This window comes from Erpetoichthys calabaricus, chromosome 3, assembly GCF_900747795.2.
Source record: "Erpetoichthys calabaricus chromosome 3, fErpCal1.3, whole genome shotgun sequence".
NCBI lineage: Eukaryota > Metazoa > Chordata > Cladistia > Polypteriformes > Polypteridae > Erpetoichthys > Erpetoichthys calabaricus.
The window spans coordinates 237,831,606-237,846,512 of NC_041396.2; the positions used below are offsets into that span (position 1 = coordinate 237,831,606).

Below are 14,907 nucleotides of genomic sequence, written 5' to 3' on the forward strand. Positions count from 1 at the left end.
TTTTTTATGAACTTCACTGATGAGAAGCTTCTCTCACAGGCTACGTGTGTGATGGACAGTGTTAATAACAACTTGTAGGCCAGTCCAATCACATGGTATGTATCAGTTAGAAGATTTTACTGGGAGAGAATGAGATGCACACAAATGGTGCAGTTTTTACAGGAGGAACAGGTTTTGTTCTCTAATTCAGCATCTTACTGTTCTGTGGAAAGATCCTCCTGTCTTCCTTGTGACATTTCACTGGTTGTCCTGACAATGTAACACTGCATGGGGGACATCTTTAACTTCTCCCACTGGAATGCAAGGCTGCACAGTTCACCATAAAATGTGCCAACTGTAGCTCTACTGTCAAACTTAAGCAGACATTTGCTTGTTTCTTCCAGAGCTGAACTTGGAAGCTCATTTTCTCTCACATGAGCAAAGTTTCTAGGATCCAGATGGGCAAAATCTGAACAAAGTTTTGTATTAGCAGAAAACCTTCTATGGATATTGTCAGTCACTGTGTCTAAAATGACGTTGTGTACATTAACAGTGACGTAAGTGACAGCTGATGCTAATGGCTCATCTTCTGCAAGCTCCCTGGCATTTTTTTCTATTTTCCGACCCTTCGCTCAGAAAGGGCAGTTTGCACTACCAGCTCACTCTTCTTCCTCCTACAACTTTCTGTTAGCCCACTGCACAAACTTATCAGCTGAACACTTAACTCCTTCAAAGTCCCTAGCACTCTTTCCTTCAACCAGTCGTTGAGCTGTGATAATATCCATTCCCTTTGTTTGTAAGTATTTTGATAAAGGAGATGTCTGCTCAAAAATGTTTAGGAAAATTTGAGGAGTGAGCACTGTTTCATACTTCAGAAGGCCTTCTATGAATCCCTTTGCCTTGGCCCTCACAGTTGGCTTTTGTGCACTGTCCTCTACAATGGTGTGTAAAGTCAAAAGCACTTCAAAAAACAAGGCTCCCTGAGGATTCCCAAAACACCCAAATACTTCTCTTAGTGCCTGATCCTTAGCCCACCACCTTGTGTGCCCTATTGGGCAAAGTCTTCTGTGGTGTGTGTCCTGACTCATCTGTTCCCACTTCTGCATGCGCTTGTACGACTCTCTTAAGAAAACTGCTATTTCATTAAGCATTGAGAAAAGGTGGACACTTTCCACAACACTGCCTTTTCTGTCTTCAAGGACACCATACATGAATCTGAAAGGGAGACTGCTCAGAGAGAAGTGCAGAAAACCCCTGATACTGACCCTACATATTAGCTGCACCATCTGTTGAGTTGCCCACACATGTGCTGATGTCAATATTGAGCTTCTCTAGCACTTTTTTCCGGATCTGTGCAAAATGCTGCCCTGTAGATGACTCACAGTCCACTATGGCAATCAGTCTTTCATGGATGGCATCCATTACATATCTAAATATGATAGAGCACTGGTCTTTAGAGCTGATATCCTGCGTTGTCTCTATCCGAACAGAAAACATGCCAGCCTGTCTAACTTCCTCTGCTATTGTTCTCTTTATGAGTTGACTGATTACATCCACAACTTTGCTGACCATGTCCTTAGACAGCAGGGTAATTAAAGAGCCTCTGCCTTTCGCGCCGGTTTCATGCTGCTTTTTCCTACTTTCTATGCAGGCATTTACATGCTGCTGAAGGCAAATGTCATATTTGCTTAACAGCAAAATCAGTTCAAGGACATTTCCATGGTTAACAGCAATGTTTTCTAAGCTATAAGCAGCCTCTTCTTTATCACCTTTGAAGCTAAGGCAACATTTGCCAATAACTTTTATAACATCAACTACACTCTCCATCATCTGATGTTTCTTTTTAACTTGTTCAACATGTAATGACATTTGGTTGCTGATCAATAGGCTTCTGACATCTGCCATTTGTGCTTTCAGAAAGTAGGCATCTGCACTATTTTTGTGCATCTTACTATTTTCATGCTCCTCTATTCTTTGGTGAACATGTTTCCATGTTTTCATGTCTCCCTTTATGAAAGGGCTATCACTAGAAAATGGAGCAAATGCCAGACATACACTACAGTAGAGAGACTGATTTACAAACTTAACATGTAGAAAAAGTATAATCAATCTGTAGTAATATGAGGCACAAAAGGTGGTTATAGTGAAACTGAACTAATCCATCCTATAATGAGCTCACCTAAACCTTTCACAGTGACAGCAGCACTTTCTGTGGACACACTAGGCCTACCCCCTCCTGGTTCGGCTTCTGATGGCACATAAAAACTGTAAACATTTTTAGCCTAAATTGATCTTAATTAGAAAGTTTTCTGTTCAGGTCAAAGCAGATTTATTTGTGATGCCAAATCATTCATAATATCTGGGTACTTTTTATATAGGCAAATATTACAGTATATAATGCATCATAAACTTTATCACAATGTTCACTCAGAGAGTAATCCTACCTGCTCCCTTTAAAATGAAGACTTTATGGCTGCTGCTTGGTTCTGGCTCTTCATTATCACCAGCAGCAAATTGGAATGGAGGCTACTGCTGTGGGGCTAGAGGACCACAAAAGTGTCTCATTTAGGTGGCATCAGTGTCACAATTAGCAGTGATCTAAACTAAATACAGCACTGCCTGCAAATTACTGTTTAAGTTTATGAATCATGTAAATTAATTATGTGGCGTTATGGCATATAATGTAGTCTGTGTGATATGAACAAATGCTTTGCAAGTTTGTAGCTTACTTACTTTTTTCACCGTCTCCACTTAGACTTTTGCTCTCAAACCGAGGGTTTTTAATTAAAAAGCCACTCAGCTTGGCACATTTGGCCACGTCATTTTCAAGTGCCTTCCATTTATTTATTCTCACTTTTTTGGCACCACTTTTGTTTTTTTTTTACTACTCTTGGGCATCTCTCAGAGGAATATAGCTCGGTAACTGCAGATTCTCTCTACTATAGGGCTCTGGGTAACCGGCAATCAGCCCTATACTAGCCTCTGTGTGATTGGCTGGTTGTGGTCACATGGCACACATTAAAGCAGGTTACACAGTGAGCGCTGGCTGGCTGTACCTGTGAGTGCAGAAGCAGTAGGTGCAGCATAGCATGTGACATGACATGTATGTTGAATCTAATTTAACACCGGCCCTTGCGGCCCATAGACCCAGCCAGCCCACCGGGAATTTTCCCGTTCCTCCTGGTTAGCCACTCCTGGCCTGCCCACAAAGGTAAACTCCTTTGAGAAAGGTGGGGGTGCCCCGGGCCAGCAGGCAAGGAAAATATTCCAGTGGGAATTTAATACATTTTTTTCCGCTGTTCCTCAGGCTTTCAGCCTATGAGCTAAGATCGGGTGCAGGCTATGGCCAGAACTAAACAATGCCCTACAGGTGGTGGAGCAACTAGCCTGTTCGCTGTTGCTGAGAACCCTCCCCAACAATCTCGCCCAGCCAGCCTGGGGACAACCCATTAAAAACATGATCTCTTTAATAGAGATTGTAGAAAAAATAAGAGTGGAGACCTACTCGGGAGATCCAGAACAGGACCTGTGTGAAACCCGATGTACTTGTGTCTCTATATCTGACCCTGTTTTCACACTATGAAACAAATGCCTGGGACTCTCAAGATGCAGCGGCAGTTTTCTCATGCCGATGAAGGAGTCTGCAGGGAGAAAGAGGAGGTGGTGCATTTTTGCTAATCCTCTGGCCTTTTCTCATATGCGAGTGGTAATAATAAATGGATTCAAAACAACAGCATTATTTGATTCTGGCAGTAACATTTTAGTTGTTGCTAGCCACTTGGCGTTACAGCGACAATGGCTTAAACATAAGACCAGTCTAACCTTTGTGCACGGGGATGTCCGCCAGTATAAGTCCACCTTATGCTACATCAGCTATGAGAGGACCATAAAAAAACTGGCAGTAACAGTTATGAAAAACCTCAGTTCTTGGCAATACTTGGTGGAGACTGGTCAGATAATAAAAGCAGTTTAACTCTCACCACTCCTAAACAGACATTGGACCTAGTAATGGACGCGGAGACTGCATCCTCGGCTGCCTCCATGCCGTGTATACAGTCAGAGGAGAGCCAGAGGTCGGCTTCTAACTATGATGTGGAAACTCCCGGAATATCGCGTGCTGACACTTCATATACAGATGTCATGGTAACTCAGGAGGAAACCAGCCCCCTTGAGGTCGCCTCCGATCTTCTCATACAACTGCACTTTTAATTTAGGCAGACTCTGGCTTTGTTTAAAAGGGAGCAATGGAATGATGACGCTCTTAAATTTGCAAAAAATGCATTTGTTCAGATAGATGGCCAACACACTCAACATCCTATCCCACAATGTTCCCACTTTGTGTTAAACAATGACCTTCTATATTGGATAGCTGAACATGAAGGGGAGGTGCGGTCCCAGTTGTTAGTCCCACGGACTTTCCGGCGACAAGTCTGTGAACTGGCACATGCAAAAATGGGAGATCAAGCCAATCTCTTACAGCTGTGAGGCATCACAAAATAATATTAATTAAAATAGAGTGGCTGCTCACTGGCAAAACATGTAGAAAGTAAACAAATTGCCCAAACCCTACATCTGTTCTTTTCTTGTACCTACTTTTTCAAAACAGGGTTGTTAGGAGCCTTAACTAAGGCCAAGGAAAGAAGCAACAGTCATTACATTGCACATCAAATTTCACACAGGGAGAGCTTCAGCTAGATAATGGATTAGATTGCATGCATTTGAGGCTCTAATGATACCCACAGTGTATTTAAAAATTGATCTATACATGTAACATTCATGATCAGGAAATAAGTCCTCTATGGCATACTGTACCTCAAGTTCAGCAATATCATAAAGCATATTATATATAGAATATGTCATTATTTTGGTTCTGCATGGTAGATACTAGTTGGTACTCTTAAAAATAATGATGACACAATTAAATTAACTTAAATTTCTCAAACCTGCTTAATCCAAGCCAGAATTGCAAGTGTCTAAAGTTTTTCGCAGCAGCATCTGAACATGAGATACAAACACAACACATTGAATCTCTGAGACACCATCATTACCCACTGTGTTGCACAAATTTAAATCAATATCATATTTTCTGTTGTTATTCTTAAAACTCCTTTGTGGTCATACAACTCTAAACTTAGACACTGAATATGATGCAGATGCCATTCTCACTTTTTTTATTAATATTTTACTATTGCAAGCATTTTCTGTTAAGAGACAAAATATGAGATGATTTTTTTTTTGCAGTCTTTACAATTTAGTAGTTGTAAGTACTGTACAATTCTAGCACATAGGTGGCAGAAACATACCATCAATTATTTCAGATACTGGGTAGAAGAGAAAGATTAGGCAAATTATGTACTGTTTACAATTACAACGTTTCCTGTCTCCTTCTGTGATGTAGTAAAATTATTTGTTATTTATTTTTACATCTAGCAACAAGCTAATACTACATGGATTACTTAATTTTTAAATAAATTGAGCATTACATAATTTTAGGATTACTCTTTAAAGAAGACAGTAAAATACAATTAGAATATATTTGTAAATAAATACTTGCATTTTTTTATTCGGCCAACACCTTTATCCAAAGCAGCTTACAACATTTTAAGCTACAATTGATTAGATTTGTTTTATTTTTCCAATTGGAGCACAAGCAGGTGAAGTAACTTGCTAAAGGACACACAGTGCCAGAATTTGAACCCACAACCTCAAGATTTGAAGTCCAATGCCTTAACCACTGCACCCCTCTGTCTGCCACACTGCCTATAAATATTAATATTCCCCAAACACAACACAATTATTGAATATATGTAATTAAAAATGTCTGGTTTATTTTCACATTGCAAAAGAAAAGGCATTCAGTTATAATTTATAACAATTTCATGTGTAATCATTTATAATTATTCAGATCTTTCTTTCATATGTCATTAAACAGCTGCAGAAATTATAATAGGTAAGCAATGTTTTCCAGACTTTATAGAGGTAAATTATAAATGTAACACTAATAAAATTTACATAAAAGTTGAATTAAACAAATATATCAATGAGTACAAGCAAAAAGATTTATCAAGGAAGACCCTTGATTGAAAATCTTTAGTGTCACTATGAGCTTTAGTGACTTTTTAAACCAGGGATAAAACAGGGCATAAATAACTGGATTCATGCTGGAATTACAATATGCAATCCAGGCAAAAGCTTGTAGTATTGCTGAAGGATTATCTATGTTCATATAAGGTACAAGAAGAGTAGAAATGTAGTAAGGCACCCAGCACATAATAAAAACAGCCACCACAATACCAAGAGTCTTAGCAGCCTTTCTTTCAGACCTCTTTGGAATGTTGTTTTCCTTTCTTTCTGTTGATCCTCTTTGCTGTGTCATTGAATTAATTACTCTTGCATGTCTTTTTGCAACAATAAAAATGTTTGTATAAAATAATATCATCATGGAAAAAGGGAAAATAAATGTTACAAACATATCAATTGTTCCCCATTTGGAATTTAATACAAAAACACAATCACCAGGGCATATGTTCAGTTCTGTGGGATCATCAATGTATCCCTTGAAGTGAATTATTGCTAAAGTATAAAACAGAGATATTACCCAACTAAGTGAAATAAAAAGCAATGTGATTTGAACTGTAATTTTATTAGAGTAAAAAAATGGGTCACAGATTGCAAAATAACGATCAACAGCGATAAACACCAAATTGCTAATAGATACAGATGTTAGCAAAAGAAGAAACAAGGTGTAAACAGAGCAGAACACACTTCCAAAATACCAGCATGATTCTATTGAGCGTATAATTGTGAATGGCATCACAATGACTCCAACCAGTAAGTCTGCTACAGCCAGTGAGAGCACAAGGAGGTTTGTCGGTGTATGAAGCTGTTTAAAATGAGATATAGAAATAATCACCACAAGATTTCCACAAACAGTGAGCATTTCCACAGCCAACGAGAAGATGTAAAGAATCACATAAAATTCAGTTGGTCGGGTTTCCTTAAGACACGAGATGTTGCCAGACTGAAAACAGTATTGCACCATTTGCTGTCCTCTTCATTCAAAGATTGGCATAGAATATAACTTCCAAGTTGTTGTTTGCATTGAACTATCACACTTGTCTGTGTAGAAGGAAATGCAGGCAGTATTTATAGAGATAGCAGGAAAGTCAGAGACACTCCCTTCACAGGCAAAGAAGGACGTCTCTCTAATACATAGGGAATATTTATGATTTTACATTGATTTTGCATGTAGATCTGTAATAGCAATTGTGAAATCAGGTACAGTACATATTTTCAGTTTTCTTTTAATGGATTTTCAATGTGAATGTATAACTAAACAAGTTTTCTGTTGGTGTTTTTGACCATTTACTTCCCTTTTCGTGCTCCACTGTTGTTTTTATACTGAATAAGGCATTGTCAAACCATCACATTGAAACTGTTTTCAAATCTGAAAGAGATGCCAGTTGACTTCCTTTTCTTAGGACTGTTAAACAAAAAAACTATAAAGGCAGCATGTTTTTCATAATATAATACAATACAATACAGTTTATTTTTGTATAGCCCAAAATCACACAGGAAGTGCTGCAATGGGCTTTAACAGGCCCTGCCTCTTGACAGCCCCCAGCCTTGACTCTCTTAGAAGACAAGGAAAAACTCCCAAAAAAAACCTTGTAGGGAAAAATGGAAGAAACCTTGGGAAAGGCAGTTCAAAGAGAGACCCCTTTCCAGGTAGGTTGGGCGTGCAGTGGGTGTCAAAAGAAGGGGGTCAATACAATACAATACACAGAACAGAAGAAATCCTCAATGCAGTATAAAATAAAAAAAATTTTAGAAGTAAAAAAAAAAAATTTAACAGTAGATGATATCACATTATAAGATTTGGATATTTTTAGAGTCCTGGAGACCTTATCCATCAAGCTGCCTCCCCCATTTGGCCATTCCACAGCTGAAACAGTGCTGGGCCAGCCAATCCGATGAAAGGACCCCTCTTTCCCACGATTCCTGCGATCCTCCATCAGGGATGACTTTACCTTAGGCAGGCAAAACAACTTGGCAGGTGGGCCGTGGCAGCAAGTGCCACATTTGAGTACCGAGAAGAGAAACAGAATAGGTGAGGGTTAGTAACAAATTATAACTATCATGTTACTTATGTTTTAGTGCTAATGACTAACAACAGAGATGCAGTATGTACAGTTAATCAGCAGCTCTAGTCAGGATATGCTAAACTGAAGTAGTGAGTCTTCAGCCGGGATTTAAAAGCTGAGACCGAAGGGGAATCCCTTATAGTAGCAGGTAGACCATTCCACAGTTTATGGGCCTTGTAACTAAAAGCTCCACCTCCCATTGTTATTTTATTAATCCTTGGAACCATAAGCAGACCGGCATTTTGAGATCTTAATGTGCGCACTGGTTTGTAAGTCATGATAAGTTCAGACAAGTAAGCCGGACCTTGGCCATGTAATGCTTTATATGTTAAAAGGAGGATTTTGAAATCTGCCCTAAACTTAACCGGGAGCCAGTGTAAGGATTTAAGAACTGGAGTTATGTGTTCGTATTTTCTTGTTCTTGTCATAATTCTTGCAGCCGCATTTTGGATTAACTGGAGGCTGTATAGAGAACAGTTTGAACATCCAGTGAAAACTGCATTGCAGTAGTCAATCCTACTAGAGATAAATGCATAATTAATTTCTCAGAATCCTGTTTATTTAGAAAGCGCCTTAATTTCCTAACATTTTTAAGATGGAAGAAACATGTTTTGGACAACTTTGTAATATGCGCTTTAAATGACATGCTAGAGTCAAAGATAACTCCTAGATTGCGGGCTGATTCAGTAAAATTAATTGGGATTCCAACTGAGTTAAACAATGACAAAATATTGTTATGATCAGCGTCATTCCCTCCAACAATTAACATCTCTGTTTTATCTGTATTTAAAGACAAGTAGTTCTCATTCATCTACTCCTTTAATTCGCTAACACAACTAATTAAAGCCAACATCGGAGAAACTTCATTAGATTTAAATGAAAGGTATAACTGCGTGTCATCTGCATACGAGTGAAAATTAACATTATGTTTCCTAATGATAGATCCCAGTGGAAGCATGTAAAGTGAAAAAATAATATAAGACGAGAGAATCAAGCCTGTCCCCTAAAAGGTGTGGAGCTATCATTAATTATAGGAGGTCTATAAACCACGACAAACAGCAGAGAAGGGGAGCTGCACACTTCGAAAAGTTGAAGTTCAAAGCTGCTAAATGGACCCCTTGTAAGGCTCCGACACAAGAACATACTTTTAAAAATAGTGGCAATCCCCCCTCCCTCCCCCCCCCCCCCAACGAGTCAGGCGAGGAGAGTTTAAAAATGAATAACCTGATGGAGTCATGTCAGTAAAACAAGAAGAGTCACCATTTAAAATCCAAGTCTCAGTGATGAAGAAGAAATCCAGATTATTTATATCACATTAGGTTCGGCAGTTGCACCCAAGTCTGCAAGTTCCTCACACAAACTGAGTGCAAACTCATTAGAAACAGTCTGCTTTTGGAGTCTGGCCAAGTCCAGCCTCATTCTTCAAGTAGGTGGTAACCTACTGGACCTAAGCTAGATCATCAGAGCAGCAACAACAAGTCAATGGTCATAATTTACAAACTGGGCACTTCAGTAGACCTTGATGTTCTGTGGGAGCTTCCAGCATCTGCCCACAAGGATGTGATCAATCTCCTTTACCACATCACCAGTATTGGCATACAAAGTACAACAATGAAGCTCAGGGCGCAAAGTCAAAGAACATAGAGCCACTTTCACCACAGTCGCCAGACCCATGGAGGCTGACACAATCCTCATAGCCAGCCCTGTCAGTGCCAATGGTCGCATTAAAGTCACTCATGCCAGAGGAGTATCATCTTGCAGGCACCCATTAAGCACAGAGCAAAGTTGCAAATAAAATGTCTCCCTCACCGAGACATCACTCACTGTGATCAAAGCATACACTGAGACAATAGACAAGCACCCAGAGAGTGCCTTAACCTGAGTTTCATAATATGCTCATTGAAAGGAGTGACATCAGACAACATCAGAAGGAGCCCATCCACCTCAGCAAAAGCTACTAACTTCAGTATGATTGCCATCAGAGCAACCAGACCAAAAAACGGTGTACCCACCTACAGAGATCTCGCCAGTCCCAGCTTTGCATACCTCAGAGAGTGCCACCATTAAAATGTGGAGTTTATGAAGCTCCTCTGACGGCAGAGGAAGATAGTCATCATGCCGGAGAGACAAGGCGTTCCACTTGGCTACCTGGATAGGTGGCCTCAAATAAGGACTTAAGTGCTGCTGTGCAGCAGGTGACATCTCGGCACCACACCAGTTCTGATCCCCAACAGGCCTGACCCCATTGGCTCTCCAGTGGTTTCGACTCATCTGGGGATGAGGCTCCCAAGGGCTTTCCCCCAACCTCTTCATAATGCGAGCAGCCTTCCTGTGGGTGGCTGCAGCAGAGCTACTCCCGTGGAGCGCAGAAAGGAGTCCTATCTACTGTTTTGGACAGTCGTGAAGTTTTTACGTTGGTTGAAGTGACAATCCTGCCAACAACCCTCAAGTTTTCCCTGCAAGATGGAGGGATCTGACCGTTTGCAGGGTCAGATGCAGTTATTGTCATACCCAAGACAAGTTTGTCTATGCCAAGAAAAATTAGAACTTTGTATAGTTAGTAAACAGCAAGCTACAGACCTCATTTCCCATGTTTGTTAACATATAACGTCCTCACAGGGGGCGCAGTGGTTGTGCTGCTGCTTTGCAGTAAGGAGACTGTGAAAGATTGAGGGTTCGGTTCCTCCCTGTGTGGATAGTGCTTTGAGTACTGAGAAAAGCGCTATATAAATGTAATGACTTATTATTATAACTGGAAACAAGAGCTTTTAATAGCAACATAATGGCCTAGCTGTTTCTTAGCTAAAGCTCTGCATTCAGCAGGGACAAACTGACTGTGACATCACACTAAAATCCCAAAACTGAAATACTACACTAAAAAGATTGTAAAACCAGGAAACATAAAAAACTATGTTTTAAAGTATGTTATATATTTGGGGTGACTTGAAGAAATGCTGGGAGGACCACTTAAAGCATTCTTTCAAGGCCTGTTCCATTCCACATATGTAACTCGAGACACTTGCTGGGGATCGCGTGGTATGGACATGGACTGTGATCAAAGGAGTCTGCCACTTTTAACAACAGCAGAAAAGCAGACAAGAGTGGCAATTCATCTCTATCAATGCCAACCTACTGGGCCTGAGGGCATTTCTAGGGTCCTTTGTACCACCTGGCCTGTCTTTCCTGAATTGGGCTGCTCTCCCTTCAGCATACACATGGGGGGATGTGTCAGAGATGGACAAATCGGTATACAGCTGTGACCTAATTTTTTAATTGTTTTCATCAATATTTGGGAACATTATGTTTCCTAAAACAAATGTGCATTAGTAACCATCATATAAGTCTAATGGCTGGAAATCTCCCTTACAGAGAAAGGTAAGGAAAATAAACTGGAAGCCTTGGCAGTGACATTCATGTCTCTGGTGACTCTTCCTGTGAAGTCAGTAGACGGATTGGGATAGTATGGGGGGTCATGAGGTCGCTGGAAAAGGGTGTGTGGCGCTCCCGGTATATATGCAAAAGGACGAAGGTCCAAGTCTTAAGAATCCTGGTGCTTCCTGTCTTACTATATGGTTGTGAGACATGGACACTATCCAGTGACCTGAGATGAAGACTGGACTCCTCTGGTAATGTGTCTCTCCGGAAAATCCTTGGGTACTGTTTGTTTGACTTTGTCTCGAATGAGCAGTTGCTCATGGAGTCCTGAATGAGGCACATTACCTGCATTGTGATGGAGTGTCAGTTACGGCACTACGGCCATGTGGCGCATTTCCCCGAGGGTGATCCGGCTCATAAGATCCTCGTTGTTGGGGACCCAAGTGGCTGGACCAGGCCAAGGGGTCACCCACGTGACACCTGGCTGCGGCAGATAGAGGGTCATTTCCGGAGGGTAGGACTGGACCACGTGTCTGTATGGGGGGTTGCCAACCGGGATCCTGAGCTTTTTCGACATGTAGTGGGTACGGCAATGCACTGTACCAGTGCATGCTCCCCAACTTGACTTGACTTGATCAGTTACGGCACTATGGCCATTTGGCAAGATTCCCCAGGATGTTTCAGCTTGCAGGATCCTCATTGTTATGGACCTGAATGGCTGGACTAAGCCAAGGGGACACCCATTTAACAATTGGCTGTGGCTGATAGAGGGTCATTTCTGGAGGGTGGGACTGGACCACGTGTTTGCCTGGGGGGTTGCCAACCTGGATCCTGAGCTATTTCATCATGTGGTGGGTGTGGAAACACACTGTACCAGTGTATGATCCTCAACCTGGCCTGACCTGACCTCAAGAAATTGTCTGATTAATTACTGGCATTGCTAAAGGCAAAACTGATCATTCATTTATTCTTCTGAATGCTTTCCTACAATGTACATTTCATCAATTTTTACTAAGCATGGCGTGAATCAGTTAAAAATGCTTCTGTCTCAACTAAGATCACCCAAATAATAGGTTAGACAAGAACCAAATTCTGAATGGTGGTATCATTGCTTTATTAGGAATGTACTATGCTCCAACCTCATTGAAGAAAAAGGTATAATACAAAATGAAAACAGAATTACTGTTTTTATTTGTTTTTCAGATAGTTTTGTATTTGTATAAATTACTCAGAATTCATTACTAGTATTACTTGGAGTAAAACTAAATGGGAACACCTTTCATCAGGAAAATTATATTAGGATATCTTACACTACACTGCTAACTTAATGTCTTTTCTAACTCAAATGACATACTCTTATTCTACCCTTTGTAACTCATAGTAAAGTATATATCTTATTTTATTTAAAATTAGGAAATATTGATTTTTTTTTCCTGTGAAGAAGGGTCACAAGCTTGTTACACATGGGCAAAAATTTGTTAATATTATTTTAAGTTAAACAAATGGAGCTTTTTAAAGCATTTTTCATTCCTCAACATAGCTCTCTGAATTGAGTAATCAAGGGGTGCTGATTTGTTTTGATAATGAACATACAGGTACATGTATGGAAATAGCACTGATTTAATTCTTGTTTGTTCTCTGTCTAATTGAAATGAAAGATCAGAATTCATAAGCTATGCCTTTTTCTATGTGAATCCCCTTGGGATTAAGTAGTACTAGTACTAGGGTGTTGTACCGTGTTAGCCATTATGAATGTAAAGAAAAGCCAAGCAAAATGACACCTTTTATTGGCTAACTAAAAAGATTACAATATGCAAGCTTTTGAGACAACTCAGTCCCCTTCTTCAGGCAAGATGGCTTTTCCCTTGGGAATAATAAAGTATCTATCTATCTGTCTATCTATAGGTGAGAAAATGTACAACTAAGCTTTCATAATTTTATGTTTTGTGTTGTTTGTTTTTGTATATTTGTTTATTCATATATATATTGTGACATATAGGAGGGCACCAATGAGCTCTCAAACCCTCCAATCCATCAACAACAACACCACAACACACCATTTCAAATGGTGATTTATTTTCACAAATAGTTCACAGATGATACATAAATATTGCACAAGCACAATTCCATTTTTATTCAGTGTCTCTTCTCCTTTCTTCCTCACCTTTTACTCCTCCAAATAAGCTTTGTCCAAAACCACCTGTCTCTGGTTAACGTAGATGAGGCTAGGCAGCTACTTTTATGCCAGACTTAGGTGCATTTCTGGTGTGACACTGCCACAAGTAGGTGGTACTTCCAGGTCAGGCAGACGTTCCTTTAGCACTAGAATCCCTGAAGCCTACAAAAAAAAAATCATAATCCCAGGTCACCTTACATTTCTTTGCACCTCTCCATTATCATTTTTTATTTTGCAAATGTTTTGATCAGCACAAGCAGCCTGCTATCCCATCCCCCCACTCTCATCGACACAGAGAAGATTCTCAGAGCAAAGTCTGTTTATCTGGTTGTGTGGTGCATGGAATTGTAGAGGGTAAATAATATATATCGTTATTTGGAATACTTGCGAAGGTTAGCGTAAAGTCATAAGTAGACTGCAGAGCTTCCTGTGTTTGATTGACACGGGCATGCTAACAAAGTACATGTGTAATGTCACTCCTTATTTAGGAAAAGATCAGTTACGTAAATTGCAATGACAGCTTCCACCTGCAGCTATAGACATGTCAGTACACAAGCTACTCTCCACGCTACTGTTTAGATCTGATGGTGTATGTGCCCAAAAAAAGAAATCTGTCTGCTTTCTCATACCATTGATGAGTACTGAAGTGTCAGCATGGCATTACACATGTACTTTCTCAGCGTGCTTGTTTCGATCAAACACAGGAAGCTCTGTAGTCTACTTGTGACTTTACGCTGTAGGAAGATAAGTAAATAAATGTAGGTAAATAATTCAATGTGGCATTTATATAAGTAACATATAAATGTTTTTCATATAAAGACCATCAAGAAACATAATCACAAACGGAACTTTGCACGATACCTTGGCAAGCTCTGTAAACCCTGGTGTTTCGTTGAAGAACATGCGTGTGGCAGGATGACAGCCAACCTGTTGCTGCAGACCTCCTCTTGCGGGGAGAGCTTCTGTAATCTTTCTCCATGTAGAACCCTCATTCTCATCTGATTTCACCTCTGTTATAGCACATCTTTATTTGAAAACAGCAGTGTCAGATCTGTGGGAGCGTGAACAAGACTGAGAGAATAAAACTGAATTAAAAAAAAAAACACTAACCCTTACAAGTACCATAAATTTACACCGGCAGTTGCAGACTCAAATCAAATGTATGTTTTTAATTTATAATAGTAACAATAAGAGCAGGTCACTACTCAAAACGGTAATTCTGGGAAGCGGCCA

At 40.1% G+C, this 14,907-nt stretch overlaps 1 protein-coding gene across 1 annotated transcript; it reads right to left on the reverse strand.

Annotated features, from left to right (window-relative positions):
* Positions 1 to 6,016: 6,016 nt before the first annotated feature.
* LOC114649464 (trace amine-associated receptor 13c-like) lies at positions 6,017 to 7,080 on the reverse strand. The gene has a single exon (XM_028798954.2). The coding sequence runs from the start codon at positions 7,019 to 7,021 to the stop codon at positions 6,017 to 6,019; it is 1,005 nt and encodes a 334-aa protein (XP_028654787.1). The 5' UTR covers positions 7,022 to 7,080.
* Between the last annotated feature and the right edge of the window lie 7,827 nt (positions 7,081 to 14,907).